This window comes from Lacerta agilis, chromosome 3, assembly GCF_009819535.1.
Source record: "Lacerta agilis isolate rLacAgi1 chromosome 3, rLacAgi1.pri, whole genome shotgun sequence".
Lineage (NCBI taxonomy): Eukaryota > Metazoa > Chordata > Lepidosauria > Squamata > Lacertidae > Lacerta > Lacerta agilis.
This window is the reverse complement of record NC_046314.1, coordinates 30,443,888-30,466,163: the sequence shown is the minus strand read 5'-3', so window position 1 is coordinate 30,466,163 and position 22,276 is coordinate 30,443,888. Positions and strand designations below refer to the sequence as shown.

Sequence of the window (22,276 nt, the reverse complement as noted above, 5' to 3'; positions counted from 1 at the left end):
GAAATTTAATACTCTTAAGCAGGCATAGGCAAACTCGGCCCTCCAGATGTTTTGGGACTACAACTCCCATCAAGCCTGACCACTGGTCCTGTTAGGTAGGGATGATGGGAGTTGTAGTTCCCAAACATCTGGAGTGCGGAGTTTGCCTATGTCTGCTCTTAAGTCACGTCTTTTTGGTCCTTATTGCTTCTCTCTTCTCCTAGTTCTTAATGGTGTGAGCAGCGCTTAAAAAGGCTATGTGACCGCCACCTACTGGAACAGGAACTAAATATTGCTTAAACAGACACCCCACCACCACTGCGCGCACCCTCTGTCTGCCCCTATTTAAAATTCAGAACGGTCGCAACCTTCCTACTTAGACGGCAATCTAAGGAAGCAGCCCCACCTAACTCAGCATGGCATGATCCAGCTATTCGTCAGCTCCTCGCGGCTTCCGCGGTGGAGAGCGCGTCCTGGCCCTCTCCCTTGCCTTTGCCGGTACGCGCTTATCCCCCAACTGCGTTACCTGACGAAGGATGCTGACTAAGGCTGCCTGAGCATCCGCAGCATCAGCATCACGACGCCGACCCGGCGAACTCCCGGCAGCCCCTCTTAGCCAATGAACGCCACCGCTGGCGACGGCGACTCCTCGGATTGGCTGAGGCGGGCGCGCTGCCTCCGCTCTCTCCGGGCCTCGGTTCCGGCGCGGGTCCCTGCGCGGCGACGGCACCGGCGATGGCTGGCCGCGGCCGCGGGGGGACGAGAGGGCGCTGCGGGCGACCTTGAGGAAGCAGCGGCCATGGGCAACATGCCGTCGGCGCTGAAGCACTGCCTCAGCTACCAGCATCTCCTCAAGGAGCAGCTGTGGATCGGAGAAGCGGCGCCGCAGCATCCCGGGCAGGTACCTGAGCGCCAAGCGGGGTCGGCGATGATGTAGGGCAGCAGGTGCCCTCACCCCCTCCACCCCTGCCTCTTAGGGGGACCCACCCGATCCCTGACCACCACCGGGTTAGTGGGAAAGCCTCCTTGGGTGGTTTAGGCCCCGTCAAGTGGGTGGGGGGTCCCTACTTACTTTGGACTTGGAGGCGCCTCCTCTATGCACACATATTTAAATTTCCACAAATGTCACATAAAATTACATAATACATTTTTCTTTCGTTTTATTGACTTCCCATCCCATTTTCCATGATAGTTTTTTTTATTCACCCTGTCTTCATGCTTTAATATCATAACCATTATACAATAATCTCTCATTCTTTGCTCGTGAATTTGTCATACTATAATATTTGTTTAAATAGTCTGAAAAGGCTTCCATTCTTCCATAAAACAGTCATCATAAAGTTCTCTTGTTTTAGCTGTTAGTTTTGCCGATTCAACATAGTCCCTCTATATTACTATGTTTACTGCATTTCTATCCCACTTTTCCTCCATGGAGCTCAAGGTGGCATACCTAGTTATCATCCCCTCCGCCATTTTGTCCTCAAAACAACCCTGTGAGGTATGTTAGGCTGAGAGTGAGTGGCTGGCCCAAGGTCATCCAGTGAGTGTCTTGGCTAGGTGGGGATTTGAACCCTTGTCGCCCAGGTTCTAATCTGACACAAGCTGCTAACACCACATTGGCTCTTTCTTACCTCTCTTCAACGTCCAGCCCTCCCCTGTCAGCACAAATACTACTTCCTCAGAAGCCAAGGCCTATTTCCACCCCCCTTCAAAGTTGAAATAACTGCTAGCAGAAGGAGGCCAGCAAGCAGCAGCACCTGCTCCCTTCAATTGCACCGCATCATCCAGACAGAGAGCGAAGGCGGCAGGGGCTGCCTTGAAGAATAGCCGCCTCTGCTCACTCGTCAGTACTGTCTCCTTCTCCCTCTGGTTGGTGGGGTGGAATGGAATTGTCTGCTGCATGCTGCTGTTACCACCAGTCCTCGATTGTTCTCCTGCCCTTTCCTTGTGGGCTTCCTTGATCCCGCACTGCTGCACAGAAGGAGTGGACAGGTGAGCGGACACCCCTGCTCCTTGCCATCATCACTGCTTGGATGGGTGAGTGACAGTTTTGAGGAGCAGCCGCCACTGCCTCCCAAAGTCACTCACCTGAACGCTGCGATGTAGCCCCAGTTATCCCCCTGCTGAGTCCATTCTCAATTGCTGTGCTGCCCAGAAATAGCAGACAGCTGTCTCTGCTTCCCCTCAGTCACTTGTCCTCTTCCAATAGCCATCACTGTCCAGAGCCTGTGTTTGTAGGCAATCAGGGCTATAGTTCAGTGACACACAACACAACGTTTGCATATTATAAAAGATGCCAGGTTCAATGCCCAGTATCAAAGAGTCACTGCCAATAAATACGGGCAGTACTAAGCTGGATGGACCAGTGGCCTGGCTCAGTTCTCATGTTCTGAAGTGAGAGGACCACCAACTCCATTCACTCACCTGTGCTTTCCCTCTGGGCAGTGCAGTAGTTGAAACTGCTCTCCCTTGGATGGTGTGGTAGCTTCTTGCTTTGCCACCCAGTAAGGGAGAGGAAGCAGAGTTGGAAGTGGCCACTTGCTGCCCATCTGATCACTTGCCAGTCTCTCTGGGCAGCAGCAGCTTGAATTGGGGACCAGCAGGTCCAGTCTTCACTGGTGTGCCACCCAGATGGAGAGATTGAGATGAGCAAGCAAGAAGAGGCAGCAGCCAGAACCACTGCATCCCCTCGCCTTCTGCGTTGGGGGTGGGGAACTTGTGGCTCTCCAGATGTTGTGGGCCTCCAGCTCCCATCAGCCACAGCCAGTATGACCATATGTCAGGAATTATGGGAGATGTAGTCTGGCAAGATCTGGAGGGCATCAGGTTGGCACATGCACCTGTCAAAATCTCTAGTGCAGTTTCCCAAGTGCAAACCGGATGTGAGGCATTTGGGGGTAAATGGGCATAGTTTGGGGGAAATGGGCTCACGGGACAAATTGGGGCTTGTGCCAGGCCAGATTTGGCCTATGGACCATAAGTCAGTACTCTTGTTTGATAACTAGCACTCTTGATGCTCCAAATATCCCAAAGCAGTCAGGAAGCCACACTTCCTGACTCATCCCTGAGAGACAACTATAATTTCCTCTTTTTTTTTCTCTTGCACTGTGCTGGTAGCTCAAGCCCAGGGTAGGCATTATCCACCCTAACCCCCAGTGTGGTGTCACCTCTTATAATGTCAGCAAATCCACCTTGACAGTTCCCCACAAAATTAGCTAATGGGACAGGATTGCCATATGGTGTGCATCATTATTTCTGCCTTATTGAATATTCTTCAATACGAACTTTTTGATATAGGAAACATCTGTTGAAAAACCCAAGCCTCCGGTTACAAAGGTCTAACCCTTGGGTGGGCAGAAGTGCATAGCTTCTGGGACTGGAAACATTTGAGTTGTGTAGAAAGGGGTATATCGACTGACATAAAGTTGCAAACAAACAAACAAAACCAAAACCCAAAGCCCTCTTCCTTTTCACAAGCAGATACAAGGCAGCAGGTCTGTGCTGGCTTGGTACAGAGAGGATGTTTTCAGGGTTGAGAGCCAACAAGTTGAAGCTCAATCCAGATAAGACTGAGGCACTGTTAGTGGGTGGTTCCCTAGACTGGATGGATGGGAGATTGCCTGCTCTTGATGGAGTTACACTCCCTCTGAAGGAGTGGGCACATAGCTTGGGGGTACTTGTGGATTCTTTGCTGTTGCTTGAGGTTCAGGCAGCCTCAGTGGTGCAGACTCCACAGAAAAGAGAATTTAGGGAACATTACGCAAAGTGTCTTTTCCGGAGGGCCAGAAAGTGAGGAGGAAAATAATAGTCTAAAAATATTCTCAGGGGGAAAAAAAGTATTTCGGACATTTTGGCTCGGCTCTGTAATGGACTGTTTTGACGCACATTGAGTCTTTACATTTTTAGGGTACCTTTAAAACATTTTAGGGGCACACCATATATGGATATATAGATTGTGAGTGTGTGAACTTGCCCTTGGAAGATCTGCAGAAGGTTTTCTTTGGTACACAAGGAAGTAAAACAGAGATAAGCCAAGCTCTAAACATCAGAGGAAAATCTGCTTCCTCTTATGTACACATTCCTGATGAGTTTCAGTCCTTGGAGGACTTTAATTTTTCCAAATTAAGTAGTTTTCAAATTGGCAAATATCCCTTGGAGCGTTCTATTATTTCAGAAGTGTTTTGATCTAATGGATTTTAGAAGCCATTATTACTTCTGGTAATCAGTTTATTACCATTAGATGTCCTTAAAAAGTATGGTTTTAATTTTAAGGTTGCTAAAAGTCTTAGATCTTTGGAACCATTTTATTGCTGTATATTTTCCATCATGTTTTCATTCTCAGGCTGGCTACTTGCTATCTGTTTATGTCCCCACAGATTTATTTTTCTCTTTCTCTTTTTGTCTATATACTCTTGTAGTACTTCCATTATTGTTACTGTTGTTGTTCTGTTATTACAATTTTGATATCCCACCCCCATCTCAGGGAGGTTTAAAGGATAATAAAATATAACCAATCACAAAATAATTGAAACACTTAAAATTTCATAACTCGAAACAAGTATCCTAAAACAGATCAAAAATATAATTGAAATTAAATTGACAAGTGGGGCTGGAGCAGAATGTACATCCACAGGGAGAGAACTTGACAGTCAGGGCACCACCACAGAGAAAGCCCCGTGTCATGAAATTGCACAGTAGGTCATATTCATCCCTGGTACCATGACCAAGGTGCTGGTTGGAAACTATTAGAAGAGGCGTTCCTTTAAGTACTTGAGCCCTAAGCTGTGCACCTTTACCAAGACCTTGAATTGGGCCCAGTAGATCATAGGCAGTCAGTGCAGTGCTTTGGAGATTGCTGATACATGATTCCATCTTGTATCACCTTGCAATAATCCAATCATGAGGTTACTAGAACAAGGCTATCTTAGGGGTCCACACTTCTGCTTATTCTGTGCCTAGAAAGCATGGGACTGATAGGTGCCCCACTGCTTTCCTTGGGGGCAAATGTTAATCCACTGAAAACCCAATTGACGTTTGCTTCGATTCAGCCGTAAATAGTGGGTTTTCCTGGGGCAACGCAGTGGGACAATCAGAAGTGTGGACAAGCTCTTAGTCCATTTAGATGGTGAATGAGCTTGGCCACTGAATTATCGTCAAAATACCCACCTGTTCCTTCAGGAGTAGTGTCATCCTTTCCAGAACAGGTCATATCCCTAAATCCGAGATCCAAGTTGCTGGAGTTCAGATTATTGGTCCATCCCATGCTCAGCCTCTCCTGAGCCAGGTGGAATGTGTGTCATCCTCATGCTAGTGACACTACCATCCGAATCCACAAATGACTCATCTCAGTGATTTTTTTAAAAATAGACGTTGAATAGCTAGGGGGACAAGATGGAACCCTGCAGGACACCACTGGAAAAGTGCCACAGGGCTGAGCAGAAGTCTCTTAACACTACTTTCTGGGAGTGGTCTTGTAGGAAGGAGCAGAACCACTGTAACCCAATGTCCCTGACTGATAACTCACAGTGCTGCTCTGCATGGACCCAATAGTCAACGCTACTGAAAGTTGTGGGGAGAGCTAGGAGAATCAACAGGGTGACACTCCAGCCATTTATTTCCCGATAATGGTAATCTGGGTGACCAGGTGGTGTGTCAGTGCTGAAACGAGATGGAAATGGGTCTATGTAACCTGCTTCATCCAGGACCATCTACTGCTGCCTGACCACTACTCTCTCAATCACTTTGCCAAGGAAAGGGACATTCATGGTAAGGGAGTGGTTGTCCATTTACTTCAGACTCCAAGGAAGGGGCAGTACTACCCCTCCTGCAATGAGGCATTAATCGCTTCCTTGACCCAACCCCTTGACCTTTCAAGCCGTGATGGGCAAGGATGATAGGACCAGAAGCAGCTGTCTTGCACCAGGTCAGACATCTGGACCATCTAGTTCAGTATTGTCTACTTGGATTGGCAATGGTTCTCCGGCAGCCTTGCCTGTAGATGGCAGGGATTGGACCCACAACCTTCTGCATGCAAAGCAGATGCTGTACCTTGAGCGATGGTCCTTCCTCATGAGGTGGATCTTCTGTTGGTTTCCTTGAATGCCAGATCTCACATCCCAGGAAGTGATTAGCAGGCAGCTGCATGTGCTTGTTTGTATCTGCATGTGGGTGTCTCAAGTTTGTTTGCTTTATTCGCTTACAGTTGGGATAAGTTTAAAGAAGGCTGTAATTCCATGATTAAAGGTCACTGGCATTTTTCTGTTATAAACCTCTATTTTCATCAATTTATAACCAGCATGCGTGTGTGTGGAGGGGAATGTTTTCATGGAAGTATTTGGCAAACAGCATGATCTCAGGCCCTGGTAGTGCTTTTCTCTCTTGCTGAAATGAGGTAGCAGAAGAGGGGTGGGGAACTGAAATTTACTTTCCGATTTACATGGCAGTACTTTTTTTATTTTGGGGGGAGGGTGGGAATGGCTGGTTTTACAAGCTGTTTGTTCTTCTTTGGCAACACCTGATAAATGGAAAATGCTTGGGGCTCTTAGGCTTTCATGTAAACTGTTTCTTTGTTCATATTCAACATAATTTAGCCATAGTGCTCACCACTTCACAGACCTAATACCTAATTCAATAACCAGTCATTATCTTTAATCATCAGACATGCATTTTTGCTGGATCAAATTTAGGAAGAAATGTTACATTGACAGCCCATCAGACAACAGCTTTGTACAGCATTGACTGCCAAATTAAGACTTTTTCTTAAAAGTAATTTCCTCTAGCTTTTAATTTTTATATTTAAATTCTGACTTAAGTTTAAATGCGATATTTAAAATTTAAGTTCTGGTTGACAGGAGTGATTTTTCCTCAGGTTTGTTCACTACTTTTGCCAATTGCACATTTTGATGTTTATGTATTTAAATTTTGAGTGCCACTTTGAGCTTTTCAAGGAACAGAGGTTATTTAATATTGTGTAAGAAATTCCTGCTATTCTGATCCTACAGGTGCTAGTATGTTACACCCCAGTTTCCTGAGTAGTGAGAAGTTCAGGGGCAGCATAGCAAGATTTGAGGTTGTCTCCAATCTAGAACTTGAGTAGATCCATTAAATTAATGGAACTAGGTTCATTATGTCCACCATTTTGATTCCACTGCAGATCCACTCCATTTAAGAATATCCAACACACATTAAAAGCACATGGGTTACTCTAATGAATTCTGGGAACTGCATTTGCCCCTCTGAGGGCTGCAGTTCTCAGCACCATTAAACTACAGTTCCCAGGTTTCTTTGAGAAAAGTCATGTGCTTTAAATGTCCATTAGATATACGGCATGGGTTGTTTCTCAGTGGGTCTAATCTGGGTAGGACTACCATTGGATGCAACCATTGGAGGAGAGAATATTGGATATATATTTTTTATTTATAGGTTGTAGTCTAGCAACATCTGGAATGCATCACATTGGTGACCCCCTACAATATGCAATAACATGTTCCTGACCTTTGACTCCACTTGTACACGCAGGTTTACGGGTGTGTGCCTGTGCCAGTCAATGTGACAAGATTTGGCTCATAACGGTTGAAAATTATTATGACAATAAAAGCTTTATGCACGTTTCGAACGCATCCTGTTTAAGGTATGATACGTTTAGCACACTTCAGATCCTCTTGCTTCTTTCACAGATGTGTTTATATCACGAATGTGGCATTTGCCTTGTAAGCGCAATTATCCGATAATCATGGAAAACCTCAAAATGCAATGCCCTTTTGTCAGGAGGGCTTCCACTTATAAGAAAAAGCACTTTCCGAAAGGGGTGGGGGGTGTTATTTAGCAGATGTGAAAGTTTTGCCTTTATATTTAAATAAAATAGGTTTATGTTCTCCGCCAGTGTGGGCCCAGCCTGGTCCAAGGAAGGTTTAGCCTGACAGATGCCGTATGTGATCAGAGATGTTGTGCAGCTGGTTCCCATTTCTTTTTACACCGCTCACATAAATGCATAGTAACTGTACTGGTTGTTTTTTTTTAACTGTACTTTAGCAGTCATTGAAGGATGTTACTACATAGGATTTAATTTAACTTGCAAAGCAGTTTGTGGCAAGGGAGGTGACACCCACGGTGGTGGATGCGAGAGATATACCCAAAGGCACAGTGTGAGGCTCATTTCCCCTTCAGATTCTAGAGACAATAATTGTAAGACTCCCCCCCCCCCCCCAGTGTGAGCCATGTCAAAATATGTGCCTTGGATAAATAATGATTCATTTCGTTGTGCACATTTTGAGAGCTCCAGTTGTGGAAGATTTTGCAGTCAAACCTAACAGTGCATGCCAATGCTTTTTAGTAAATGAAGGGGGTTAAGGATCATAGAGCTGTGAATTGCTAAAGAAGACGTGGCTAGGTCATGCCCCCTCACTTTTGGGGAGGTAGGAAGTAAGGCTTGTTTCTTGTTTCTCTCTCTGTCTCCACTTTGAACCACGTAACTGAGCAGACTTCTGAGGCTGGGGCTCCAGACTCAGACCACATGTTTGAGACCAACTAATGTATTTTGTAACCAGGAGTACCTTCCCTGTGTTGTTTCTGCTGTAGTGTTGAACAGTGCTCTGATTATTGTAAGTAAAGTATTTAAACTTACTTAAGGTTGTGGTCTATTCACTTGGAGAAGGGTGGGGGAGCACATTTGAGAGCACTTAATACTGGTACAGTTTGAGCTCCAAAAACCTATATTTTCAGCACTTTGCCAACACTGCACATATTTCTGTTTTAAACTCTGCTGGGTGTTTTTTTCCGGCTCGAGAGTGATTCTCTTTTGAATTTCAGGCAGTCAGCAGTTTATTCTTTTGTAGTTTCCCACACACGTGGAACTTCAGGATTAACTAATATTCCCCAGTTATTTCCCAACGCTTGTCATTGTTCTCTCCTACAGAAATCAGTTCCTGACTCCTACCCGGGCACCTGTGCTGCAAGTCTTGTCTTCTGTCTGCACCAACCTTCCCCTCGTCATTGATACTTCCATGGTTAATTGGGACTTAATGAAATGAAGGTCATAGTTATGAAGGCATAGACCTTTTAAATGGCTAGAGCTTTTCCCACACAGTGCTTCAGATATTGAAGCAAGAACCTTATGTTTGACCATGCTGCAGCAACTTCAACAGTCTGCTTGCTCACGTTGCTCTGGTCTAGGAGAGGGAAGGGAACCTGTGGTCCTTCACATGCTGGACTCCTATCATTCGTGACCTGTTTGAATTTAGCATACTGGCTTTGCATACTGAACTAGGCTTGATTATTTGTGGTAACTACTTCATAATAGCTTAATTCTACCCTGTGGCTTTTTGAATTCTTTGGATAGCCCTATTAGTCAAATCTGAAATCTTTACTTGTCATATGCCCATCTTTGTTTTCTTTCTGAATTTTCCAAGTTTTAGTTTCTCTCTCCCCCACCTCTGCCCAATTGGCTTCTGTCTAAGGCAGGGTTTCCCAAACTTTGGTTGCTAGCTGTTTTTGGACTACAACTCCCATCATCCCTAGGTAGCAGGAGTCGTCGTCAGGGATGATGGGAATTATAAAACAGCTGGAGACCCAAGTTTGGGAAACTCTGGTCTAAGGCAAGTGTAGGGAAGGTATGACCCTCCAGATGTCCCTGAACTACAACTTCCTTCATTGACCATGCTGGCTGGGGCTGATGGGACTTGGAGTCCAACTTAATCTGGAGGACTTCAAGTTCTGAACCTCTGTTCTAAGGCCATGGTTGAAAGTGGGTTTTTCTTGAAGGGACAGGTAGGTAGCCGTGTTGGTCTGCCATAGTCAAAACAAAATAAAAAATAAAAAAATTCCTTCCAGTAGCACCTTAGAGACCAACTAGGTTTGTTCTTGGTATGAGCTTTCATGTGCATCTGAAGAATGCATTGGTATCTGAAGAAGTGTGCATGCACATGAAAGCTCATACCAAGAACAAACTTAGTTGGTCTCTAAGGTGCTACTGGAAGGAATTTTTTCTCTCTGAAGGGACGTTAAAGAAAGGAATGATAGTGGGGTGTTAATGGCCAAACCCTATTTCTCAGAGTAGCCTGCCAACAAGACAAATGGTCATAGCCAAGCATCCCTTTTTTACCTCTGGTTGGTAACTCTGGAGCAGATTTGCCACAGATGCTGCCAGTCACCAAGCCTTAGGTACACAGAAGCTGCCTTGCAGAGGTAGACCATTGGTCCATCTAGCTCGCTGTTGTCTACATTGACCGGCAGCATCTTTCCAAAGTTTCAGATAGGGGTCTCTAACAGGAGATACCAGGGATTGAACCTGGGACATTCTTCATGCAAAGCAGTTGGTTTTAGATAGTTTAAAACAACAACAACAACAACAACAACAACAACAACAACAACAAGTTCACAGGTGTAAACTTTATTTTTGGAGGAGGTATGATCTATCTGAGTAATTGCAGAATTATTATTCTTGATTTCCCAAAGTGATAGTGGTGGTGGTGGGGAATTATACTGGGCCCACATGTTTCCCGACAAATCTCTACTCTTTAATCTTAACACTGTGGGGACACCTCGTGGTTATTATTTGTGGTTTGAAGAGCACTCTGCACATATTCTGAGAATTTTTTTCTTTGTTAACTTACACATTCCCGGACTAGTCCTTAGAACTGGAAACAAAACTCTTTGGGGCAGTGCCCCAGAGAGGGAGCCCTAGCACAAATTATCTTTTATTGATTTGCAAACTTTTCTGTTTCAGGAACTGCTCACAAGTGGATTTCCCGAATTTGTTAAAATAGTAGAAGTCGGGCCAAGAGATGGACTGCAGAATGAAAAGGCAAGTGGGCAATGTGAATTGGAGTGCTGAGTTACGCATGAAACCCAGGAAGTTTAAAGCAGGAAACGGATCTTCTGAAATACGTATGACTGAAGTGCTTCAGTGTGTGCATGAACTTTGGTTTCAAATGCACACAAAGACACGTGTCGTTAATGGATTATGGAGGGCTTCTAATATCTTTTAGATGACATTTCTGAAGCAGGCAGGGGGAAGCTGTAGCCAGCAGCAATTGGCAGGCAGCAGGGGCCACCACACACCTGGCTTCCCAGCACATTCATTGCTACCATGTACCTGGATGTTGTGAGGGCAGCGTGGGAACAAAGTTGGGGGCAGGGGCACTGCTGGTGTGCTCACATTGCCCTGACCTCCCCACCTCCCTGTCATATCCCTGTAGGTGTGCCAATTTGCTTTTGCCTGGGAAAAAAAATAGCATCCATCTGCAATATCTGCCATTTTTATTTTATAGCTTTTAAAAATACCTGTTATTGTTGTTCAAAACACTTTTGCCACATTTTGTACCAATATGGGTCTTTCCCCCGCTACTTTCCCACAGGCTATTGTCCCTACAGATGTCAAAATTGAATTCATCAACCGACTTTCCAAAACTGGCTTGCCTGTTGTAGAAGTGACGAGCTTTGTTTCTGCGAAATGGGTACCTCAGGTAGGTAAAATGAAAAACGCATCGTACAGAAGGATCCAGCATTCTCATGCTATGTAGGTTTCCCATAGCAGGGATGTCTTTCTGAACCACCATCCCTCTACACCTTATGCCCTATACCTGCTAGTCACCTCCCACCTGACTTTGCCCTGCCTTGTCCACACTTGGTACTCAGGACAGAGGAAGTTATCAGCTACTTTATGCCAAGTCAGACAATTGGTCCATCAAGCTCAGTCTTGTTTACGCTGACCAGCAGTGATCCTTTAGCGTTCCACATGGGAGTGGAACACGGACAACACCTTTACTGGTCCCAACAACATCAAACATACCATCTCAGGACTATTTAATTGCTCATCTTCCAACATTGTGTATGCAATCAAATGCCAACAGCGCCCTTCAGCTCTCTATATTGGACAAACAGGCCAAACCTTACGCCAAAGGATAAATAGACATAAATCTGATATCAGGAATCACAAGACAGAGAAACCAGTAGGAGAACACTTCAATCTCCCAGGACATTCTATAAAAGATCTCAAAGTAGCTGTCTTAATACAAAGAAATTTCAGAAATAGACTGGAAAGAGAAGTGGCTGAATTGCAACTAATCACCAAACTTAAAACCATGGAGAAACCTGGTCTGAACAAAGACATTGGATTCTTATCTCATTATACATAACAAAGCTATCTTTAGCCATCTCACCCCTTGCCTTTCCCTGCAAGACTAATTGCAGCCGTTAAGAGTCATCAACAGGTTTTCCACCCTATCAGCTGATCACCCATTCCCACCACCCTTCTGAGTAATACCCCTCCCCACTCCCTCACTATATTTAAGGATCTGGTGACTTCTGTTTCAGTGTATCTGAAGAAGTGTGCATGCACACGAAAGCTCATACCAAGAACAAACTCAGTTGGTCTCTAAGGTGCTACTGGAAAGAATTTTCTATTTTGTTTCGACTATGGCAGACCAACACGGCTACCCACCTGCCACATGGGAGTGTCTCCCAGCTCTCCCTGAAGATGCTGGGCATTGAACTCGGGGTCTTTTGCTGGCAAGACACCACTGTTGTCATTCCATATTTCTACGTAGAGCCTCTAGTTCTCAGTAGATCGCAAACTTCACATTTTTACTATTGTAGCAACAAGGGAGCAGAGCCTGGTTTCAATCAGCTGGTCCAATGAGTTGGAATCAGAATTAAATGTTCATTCAGTGGAGGTGCAAAAGCATTCAGCCGCTGTGGATATCAAATCCATCTGTCTTCAGTAAGCTTATAATAGCAAGTAATTGACCAAAGTGATCTTCAATATACCAAAAGCCTTCATTTATTTCAGACAATTTCCTGGACTGAATGGTACTTGGCAGCCCTTTCCGTATCAATAATGTTAATTGGGTGAAACAGAAATATTCCTGGTGTTGCACTGTGCTGGGAAGAGCCTAGTATTAGTAGTGTGTGTCATGCCACAGAGAGATTCTGTGTTAGTTTCCTGTCCTCTCACCCCTCATGAGATTAATCTACAGAGTAAATGTTGATTTTTTTATCATAAAGTTGCCAAGGAACGAATGGCCTTTGAAATAGGTAGGTCTGTGTCTGTTAAGTATATTAGGATCCCAGAATGGGTTTGAATTTAGGTAGTTTGTTGGTGAAGATTGTGGCCTGAATTTGTTGCCTTAGTTAATTAATTGGCGCAGTTTGACAGCTGCGTCATTCAGTGCAGAGCTAAAATGCAAGCTGTACCCGTACCCCAACTCTTTCCTCACTGTGCCAAATTTGATGAAAAAGAGACTTTAAAACTTTGTATATAAAACTACCAGGGCAATTTGCCTTTCAGATGGAAATGCCTACATCTGTCTTTCTCATAATGAAAGCTTTGCGGACCACCAGTTTTTCACTACACTGATGGAGCTTGAACTTTTATTGCTGCGGAGGTGTCTCTGGTTGCTCCCATGAGGGATATTCTACATTCCCAAATATTCCTAAAATGGGGGAAATATACGGGAGTTCCATGAGTTCCATTTCCGGGCATGCAGTTAGGTCAGTTGCTCTACTCTCAAAACTTTTAATACAGAACTTGGTTTGGACCAAACAACGCCACAGTCCAAATGGGGATGACTAGCAGGCCTAAACAGTCCTGCAGAATAGAAGTTATGCACCGCTGCTTTAATAAAAAGCCTGAATAATCTTCAAAACACAGGCAGAACATGAAAGTGGGCAGGTGGGGATGGCGGTAAAGCAAGTGGTCACTTTGTCCCAGCTAAAAACCTAAGATACTTCTTCCTGACCTCAGATGCAGGAAGCTACAGCTGACAAGGCCAAGGAAGTCCCACTGAAAGCAGAGAATATGACAGATCTGGCCCCTTGAGCTCTTCTCCAGCTCCAGACCTGGCAGGAACCAAGCAGACCTCTGAAAGCATATTAGTGATTTTAGCTGATGCCATGGTAATCTATTTTAAATTAAAAGAGCTCATTGAACCACCGAGTGCCCTCCTGCCTGAGATGAAAGCCACCTTAAAAGAGACAGCTGCTGCTGCTCTAGAGCTCAATCTCACTTTTCAGAATGGAGGCCAAGAACGGCAAATATCAGGTGAAAGTTGGAGCACCTGGAGAGTTTTAAGTTGATCCAAAATGTTTTTTGCATTTTAGGGGGTTGAGGGAGGGAGAACAGGATCTGGAATCATTCTTGTTCACCTGGCTTATTTAAACCTCTGCCGCCAGAAGATGGATAGAGTGCCGCTTGTAGAAAAAGCCCCACCCTGTTAAGCCAAACCAGTGTCTACAGGGCTCTGTTGTGAAATTATAAGAGGATTGCACAAAGGAGAACATTCTCAGTGACTCGTTTCCTTTCATGAGGTTCCCATCCAAGTATTTCAAGATTTACTGCCTAATACCCTGAACTGCAAACAATGGATGAAACCAATCACCGGGAAGCCTAACGGGAGGAACAGCTGGTGAAGAGCAGATCAGGCAGCTCTGGGCAGCGCAGGAGGGGCCATGCAGCGTTGTCAGACGTTTGCAATGAGGGATCATGGGGCTGGCAAGCCCCTTGACTCCCCAGCTATAAAGCATGATGACTCAGAACAGTTCAGGAGAAAATCTGGTCTTAGCTTGAAATCTTGGTTGTATGCAGTGCATGAAACAGTTTTCAAGAAGAGTTAATCCATCCCTACAGCACACAGGCAGTGGTCCCAATCAACATCACCACGCCTTCACTATTTGAAAAGCGCAGGTTGGGTGGGTGGGGAGAAATTGCAAACCCTCCAACATGTCCAGGTCAAAACCCGCGATGCACATCTTCTAGGCCAGTGTTTTTCAACCACTGTTCCGTGGCACACTAGTGTGCCGCGAGAGGTTGCCTGGTGTGCCGTGGGAAAAATTGAAAAATTACTTTATATATAGTCAATATAGGCACAGAGTTAAATTTTTTAACATTTTCTAATGGTGGTGTGCCTCGTGATTTTTTTCATGAAACAAGTGTGCCTTTGCCCCAAAAAGGTTGAAAAACACTGTTCTAGGCCATGCTCCTTAGTGAGTGGCCCATGCAAGACCACGGCCAAAGCACTTTTTCGGGGCAAGATCGTGGTGCCCAAAATGACCACCATACTCTTGCGTGACAAAACGGGGTGTCACGGTTTTCCCAGGACAGTTGAGGGATATGGAATTGTATTCATGCATCTCTGTCATAATGTATAGTTTGGCCCACACAAAGGAGGGAAATCTGCCAAACCCGGTAAACTGTCTTGCTATCATGTTCCCCATTTCCCCCTAAAAGCTCACATTAAAAACTCTGACTAGCTCAGTATGCTAGAATAAATTATTCCAGCTCATGTTGTACTCCATCTTTCCCCAACCTGGTGCCCTCCAGCTGTTTTTGACTACAGCTCCGACTTTTCCAGAACATTGGCCACACTGGCAGGGGCTGATGGGTGTTGGAGTCCACAAACATCTGGAGGGCACCAGGTCAGGGAAAGCTGAATCAGAACAGAGGACAAAGTTGTTCCTTCAAGGAATATCTACAATCTAAAGCAACCATATACCTCCCTTTTCATCCCCCCTCCAATTTTTTATTTTTTATTTAATGGAAATGTGTTTTTCATTTCTTCCTTTTCCTGTGAGCCCTTTTGGGTAGCAAATTTGGCCTAGGCTTTTTTGGATGTTGGGAGAGGGGATTTTATTCCCATTTCAAGCCTGAGTGTTTTGTTTGAATGGCTTAGTTGATATTTAGATTAAATTCTGTTTATATGCCATGGCCATGTTAACTTGGAGATGGAGTGCAAAATTCTTAGCGCGCTTTATTTTCTCTGGTCCTGAGAATAGATTGACTAGTTATGTTTCCATCTCCTTTCTGTCTGTCTGCCTTGCATTTTAAAGCCCTTTTACCATTTCCCTGCTAATGTTTTGTTTGGCAGAGACCTTCTGAGTAGAAAAAGCCAGAAGAAGTAGTGGGGGGGGGGGGGGGTTCTGCAGTAGCAAAGGTGCCATCTAAAACAGGATCCCACACCTATAATCGAAATCGCCAAGAATGATAAAGGGCTGCCATTGAAAGGCTTATTGCTTAAGTATCCTGTTGCACTTTGAAAGTTAATTGCCTAAATGTTAAAAGTACATGTTAAAGTAAGACTCTGCTTACAAGGAAAATATTGAGGGGACAAATACATTATATAAACCTTATTTGCAATGATTAAGTTTCATGGAGCTTGAATTGCACTTTCACTTTAGCCTGTTAATTGTATTTTCAGTTATGCTGTAAAAAGTGCGGGATTTTGTCACATTGGTGTACCATTACATTAACTATTTGGTTTCAAAGGTTTTCCTTAGCCTAGGAAGTGTGGGTAACATTCTTTGTTTAATTAAGGGATTAAAGGTTTGGGAAGAAGAAGAAGCCAGGGTTCATTTATGTGGCTATTTACTTACCCTACTTCGGTCCTGCTTTCTTAGAATGCAAGTAGATACCCTGCCAGGCAACAATAATATAATACCAATTCTATAAAGCATTAGAAATATTTAAAACAACAGGAACAGTGCAGTCCTATACACGGCTACTCAGAAGTAAGCTCCGCTGAATCCGGTACAGCTAAAGCTGTGTATATGCTATGCCTTCAAAACATACTTTAAGCACATTCCCCTCTACCCCCTCAAAGAATTCTGGGCATTGTTGTTTGTTAAGGGTTGCTGGGACTTGTGACTCTGTGAGGGATGAACTACAGTGCCCAGAATTCTCGGAGGGTCAGAATGTGCTTTATAGTGTGTTTGCAGCCCTGCTTTCAAATAAGTGCACATAGGATTGTAGCCTGGAAATATTAGGTTAAAGGTAAAGGGACCACTGACCGTTAGTTCCAGTCACGGATGACTGGGGTTGCGGCGCTCATCTCGCTTTACTGGCCGAGGGAGCTGGTGTACAGCTTCTGGGTCATGTGGCCAGCATGACTAAGCCACTTCTGGCGAACCAGAGCAGCGCACGGAAATGCCGTTTACCTTCCCGCCGGAGCGGTACCTATTTATCTACTTGCACTTTGATGTGCTTTCGAACTGCTAGGTGGGCAGGAGTAGGGACCGAGCAACGGGAGCTCACCCCGTCGCGGGGATTCGAACTGCCGACCTTCTGATCGGCAAGCCCTAGGCTCTGTGGTTGGGTTCTATAGGCTGGGGAAAAAAACAGGAATGAGAAATCACCTAGTGCCACAGAGATAAAATGTAAAGGTTTTTATGCAATGTAAAAGCAGTTATTGAGTTGAATCCAGGAACCCCCCCCCCCCCCCCCGTGATTGAAAATCTACCCATGGGATGCTCCAGGTGTGTGTGTTTAAAAATTGGGGTTTTCTACAGAAATGGTAAATCCAGATTTAATAGGACATAATATGGGGTGGCATTTTGATGAGGATGATGTCATGAGGCTTTCAAAATGCCACATTTATTCACCTCCCTACAATGACGAAACTGCAAAGGGATCAGCTTCTCTGAGCACACAATACACTGCTATGTTGAAGTGTCCAAAGTCTCTTAACAATGAAGTAGTAGTAGTTGTAGTAGTAACAACAACAACAACAACAACAACAACAACAACAACAACAACAACTTATTTAAACCCCACCCATCTAGCTGGGTTTACCCAGCCACTATGGGTGGCTCCCAACAGAATTAATGATAATAATACTTAATAATAATGATAATAATGATAATAATAATAATAAATAATAATAATAATAATAATAATAATAATAATAATAATAATAATAATAATAAAGCGATAAAACATCTGACATTAAAAACTTCCCTAAACAGGCCTGCCTTCAGATGTCTTCTAAAAGTCAGATAGTTGTTTATTTCCTTGACATCTGATGGGCGGGCACCAAGTACAGTGGTCCCTTGACTTACGAATTTAATCCGTTCCGAAAGCACATTCGTAGGTCGAAAAGTTCGTAAGTCGAGAAAGCGATTTCCCCATAGGAATGCATTGAAGCAGTTTTAAAAAGAAAAATTCGTAAGTCGAGGAAGCTGCATCTAAAATCCGTAAGTTGAATAAACCGCATCTAAAATGCCAATGGATTTCCATTCTGATGTCGAAAAATTCGTTGGCGTGCGGTCACTTTTTTCGTTCGTAAGTCGGAAAATTCGGATGACGAGTGTTTCGTAAATTGAGGGACCACTGTAAATGAATTCAGGTGGATGATGTGGCAGCTCTTTGCATTGTTGCATTTCTCTACTATTGCTAACATAAGTTAAGTGGCCAAATAGGAACATAAAAATAACATGCATAATATTTCCTCATGCAACAACAACAACAAAAAGAAGAGTAGATGATGCTATTAAATAAGCTATTTTATTCCTTAAAAAAACTTGTTAAAAAAATTAAAAAAATGCTACTGTTTTCACGCTAAACATAAGTACCTAGCGATCCAAACAATCCAATCCTTTGCATAAAGGGAAGGGGCAAAATTGGACATGGAAGGAAAGGGGCAACATTGGACATGGAAGTTCAGTCCATTTTGGTGCAAAGATCACTTCTATGTGACTTCTTGTGAAATGAACAAAGTTTTACTTCATTGATATTTAATTGTGTTCAGTCCTGTGTTTCTACGTCATTTTTTAAAAAATGGTTCAGTTACCTTGTCAGTAACCAATATGCTGTCATATGACTTTAAGAAACTAAAGCTACATTTTGTCTTTTAAGATGGCTGATCACACAGAAGTCATGAGAGGAATAGAATGCTATCCTGGAGTCCGTTATCCAGTCCTTACCCCTAATCTTCAAGGCTTCCATTCTGCTGTACGTACACTGCATGGCTTTATCTTTCAGTTAAGCTCCAGGCTCTTAAACATATCTATCACAGCTATGATACAGATATACAGTTCCATCCAGCTATTTTCATCAGAAGTCAAGATTGTACTATCTAACCCTATCTGTGGCATAAATTAGGCTACAAGAGGTCTGGAGGGTGCCAACATTAGAGCAGGCCTTCCCTGCAGTGGCTCCCCACTTGTGGAATGCTCTCCCCAGGGAGGCTCGCCTGGTGCCTTCATTACATATCTTTAGTTGCCAGGCAAAAACGTTTCTCTGTAACAGGCCTTCAATCTGATAGAACATTCTATGGCCTTTTAAATGTGTTTGTGGAAGGGAGGGGGTGGGTTATTGGCTTGCTTCTGTTCTTGTTCTTTTATGTATTTTGTGTTCTCATTTTGCATTTTTATCTCGTGGACTGCCCTGTGATCTTCAAATGAAGGGCAGTATACAAATTGAACAAACAAACAAACTGAAATAAATAAGCACAGTAAAAAAATTACGCTAAATTTCACATGAACAAATTTTGCTGGATAACAAGCAGGGTCTGCAACAAAATGTGGCTGTGTTGAGTGCTGCTGTTCAGGATTCCAGCAACTCCATTGCACACACCCCTTTCCATTTCTTTGCCACCAGCAGTGCATGGTCTCTAAACATATTCAGTCCTCATTGGGCTGTTTTTTGAGTCCCTTTCCTAAAAACAGATTTGTAGCTCTGCAAACCTCAGGGTTTCTTCAGTCCTATTTGTGGATGTTGTGCCTTTGGCTATATCTGTGTGATCCTGAAACAAAAGGTGAGAAAGAAATTAGTTTCAGTTTGCATTCAAATACTAATCTTTCTAATTCACTCTTCTTACAACAACATGTGAGCTGAAGCACAGCTGCTTGCACTTCCTTGAATTTTGAGGTGCAGTTCTGCAACTGAAGAATTGTTTAAGAATGCATAAAATAGAGGGAAAGTGGGCATATATTAGTAAAAATAATAATAATGCATAAATGCATTGTATTAGAGCAGGCATAGGCAAACTCGGCCCTCCAGATGTTTTGGGACTACGACTCCCATCATCCCTAGCAAACAGGACCAGTGATCAGGGATGATGGGAATTGTAGTCTCAAAACATCTGGAGGCCTGAATTTGCCTATGCCTGTATTAGAGGGAATGGCTTATAAAATTACATATATTGGGCAAAATTGCATACAGAAATGTGCAAATCAGGAGAAATGCACAATAAAATGCTGACAAATTCTAATGAGGACAACATGGAAACTGATGTGGAAATGTGGAACTTATTTGGAGACTGGACAAATGAGAAACTGACAGAAATTGAAATGGACAGACTCGCCCACCCGAAGCTTGGGAAGACTTGAATTGGTAATAGAGGGAATGAGGTCAACTACACATTTTCTAAGTTGACATTACGGTTTCTGGTGTCTACTTAAAAATGAAATGCCAAAAAGCAATCTGTTACACCTCATCTTTGCTTTCCACCTGCATTTGAGAGCATTCCGTGATCTAGGCACAGGTAGGAGTGTTTACAGAAAACAGGACCGTCTTATTTCTAGAAGTCTGCTTTAGAATTTTCCAGACATAGCTGGTGTTCTAGATATATGGCAGCCCCTGCCGGTAGTGTAGATTTTGGCAATTTTCATTACCAAAACTACAAAATCTCAACAGCTTTTGTGTCCAGACTTTCACTTTTTGGAATATGGCAACCCCAGCTTTACAAGAGAAGAGAGATTTAATTCACACAAACAGTTAAGGCTTTTCTATGAGCCCCGTAGCGACTGTGCAAAGTGCATGGCCTTCTGCCTCAAAACCTTCACTTCGTTTCCATGTGGGAAACTCATCATCTAGAGGACTCCCATTTATTTCAATGACACAGGTTTGGTTCGAAAGGACATTTAGATAATTTTAGGGCCGGTGCCTCACTTGTGCTTTTGTAACTCGTTTTAAACATATGGAGAAAGAGGCTTTCTGTAAAGCAAAATCAGTGTTGCTTCCTGGAGTGATCATTAGAATAGTAGCATCATGAACCAACAGAGGTTTAGTTTATTACAGCTGCAGTGCAAATGCACGTTTCCAGGAGAGTAAATCCCATGCAACACAATGGGACTTGCTTTGAAGTAAACAAACAAGCATTGCATGACACCAGTAGAAGTCATTTTCCATTCAAGTCAATGGGAATGATTTCCTCTGGACTAAACTTTGTTTACGAATGCTTCAGATGTAGGCTTACTGCTAAACATAGCATGCACAAAGAAAGATGTAAAGTTATTTACTGGAGAAGGGGGAATAAACAAAACCCAACCACATTTGTTCTGTTTTTTTGGTCCTGTTTGATTTTTAGATTGCTGCCGGTGCGACAGAAGTGTCCGTCTTTGGTGCAGCTTCCGAGTCTTTCAGCAAAATGAATATTAACTGCAGCATTAACGAAAGCATGGAAAGATTTGAAGACGTCGTGAAGTCTGCCAGGAAGATGGACATTCCAGTGCGAGGGTAAAATAAAAAATGGAAAAGGGCACGTTTAACCAAGCTAGCAAGTTTGTGAAAGCTGCCTATAAGTTCATGATGTTGAGAAGTGTTTTTTTTTAGAAACAGTAATGGCCTGTGGCACATATGATGGGGGGAACAGAGGAAGGACTCGCTTGCTGTGTTCAATTCAGGAGTGGCTAGCGGGGTGGGGGGTGGCTAGGCCGGAGCTGGATGGGCACACAGCTGGAAGAGCCAGATGGGCTCTGCTGGTATGCCTGTACAGCCCTGCTCTCGCCACCTGTAATCACACAATCGAAATCAGAAGCAGATTTAGGTCTGGTTCACATGAGCTGAAGGGGCGCTTTTGCCTTTCTGCCTCCTTCCCAAGTAAGTCTAGTAAGCACCGGGCTTGGAGAAGGAGCCTTGAGGGCTCTGACTGGGTCCTAGAGTCCTCCCCGCTCCTTCCCAAAGCCTAGTTGGCACGTGCCCAGCTTTGGGAAAGAGGCGGGAAGACTCTCTCTCCCTCTCCCCCCACCCCCGTGTGTGTCAAATTTTGGCCTTGGAGTCCTATAACCAAGGTCGGGGCCCATCCAGATAAGCCCCTGTAGTGATGGTGCTGTGGGGTGCGTGTTCTTCCGTGGCGCAGTCCCACCACAGCCTCAAAAAGTGTGTGTTTAGGATCGTAGCTCCACTTTGCCACACAATCTCTCCATGCAACACAATTCAAGTTACAAGAAAGATTCCGACTAAATATCAGGAAGAGCTTTCTGGCAGTAAGAGCTGTCCGACAGTGGAACCGACTCCCTCAGAAGGTCATGGACCTTGGATGCTTTAGCTGAGATTCCTGCATTGCAGGGGGGTTGGACTAGATGACCCCCAGGGTCCCTTCCAACTCTACAACTCTAAGATTCTATGAAATGCCCAAGCTGTGTTGCCTTGTGTTGCCCCAACAGTATTTTTTTGGAAAATTGTCTCAGAACTGGAAGCTGAAGGGGGGGTGGGGGCTATTGGCACTCCCTCTTTATTGTGTTTGTAAGCTGTTGCCAATAGGTGGAATAAGTGATGGGGAAAGGAATGCGGGCAGAGGCTTTCGTC

At 44.1% G+C, this 22,276-nt stretch overlaps 1 protein-coding gene across 1 annotated transcript in view; it reads left to right on the top strand.

Annotated features, from left to right (window-relative positions):
* The first annotated feature begins 658 nt into the window (after positions 1–658).
* The window catches only part of HMGCLL1 (3-hydroxymethyl-3-methylglutaryl-CoA lyase like 1), a 54,420-nt gene continuing 32,802 nt past the window's right edge, over positions 659–22,276 (top strand). Inside the window, exons 1-5 of the mRNA XM_033143170.1 lie at positions 659–880; positions 10,703–10,780; positions 11,334–11,441; positions 18,602–18,697; positions 21,057–21,205. Coding sequence (XP_032999061.1) covers positions 779–880; positions 10,703–10,780; positions 11,334–11,441; positions 18,602–18,697; positions 21,057–21,205 — 533 coding nt within the window. The 5' untranslated portion in view covers positions 659–778. The remainder of the gene's footprint in view (positions 881–10,702; positions 10,781–11,333; positions 11,442–18,601; positions 18,698–21,056; positions 21,206–22,276) is intronic.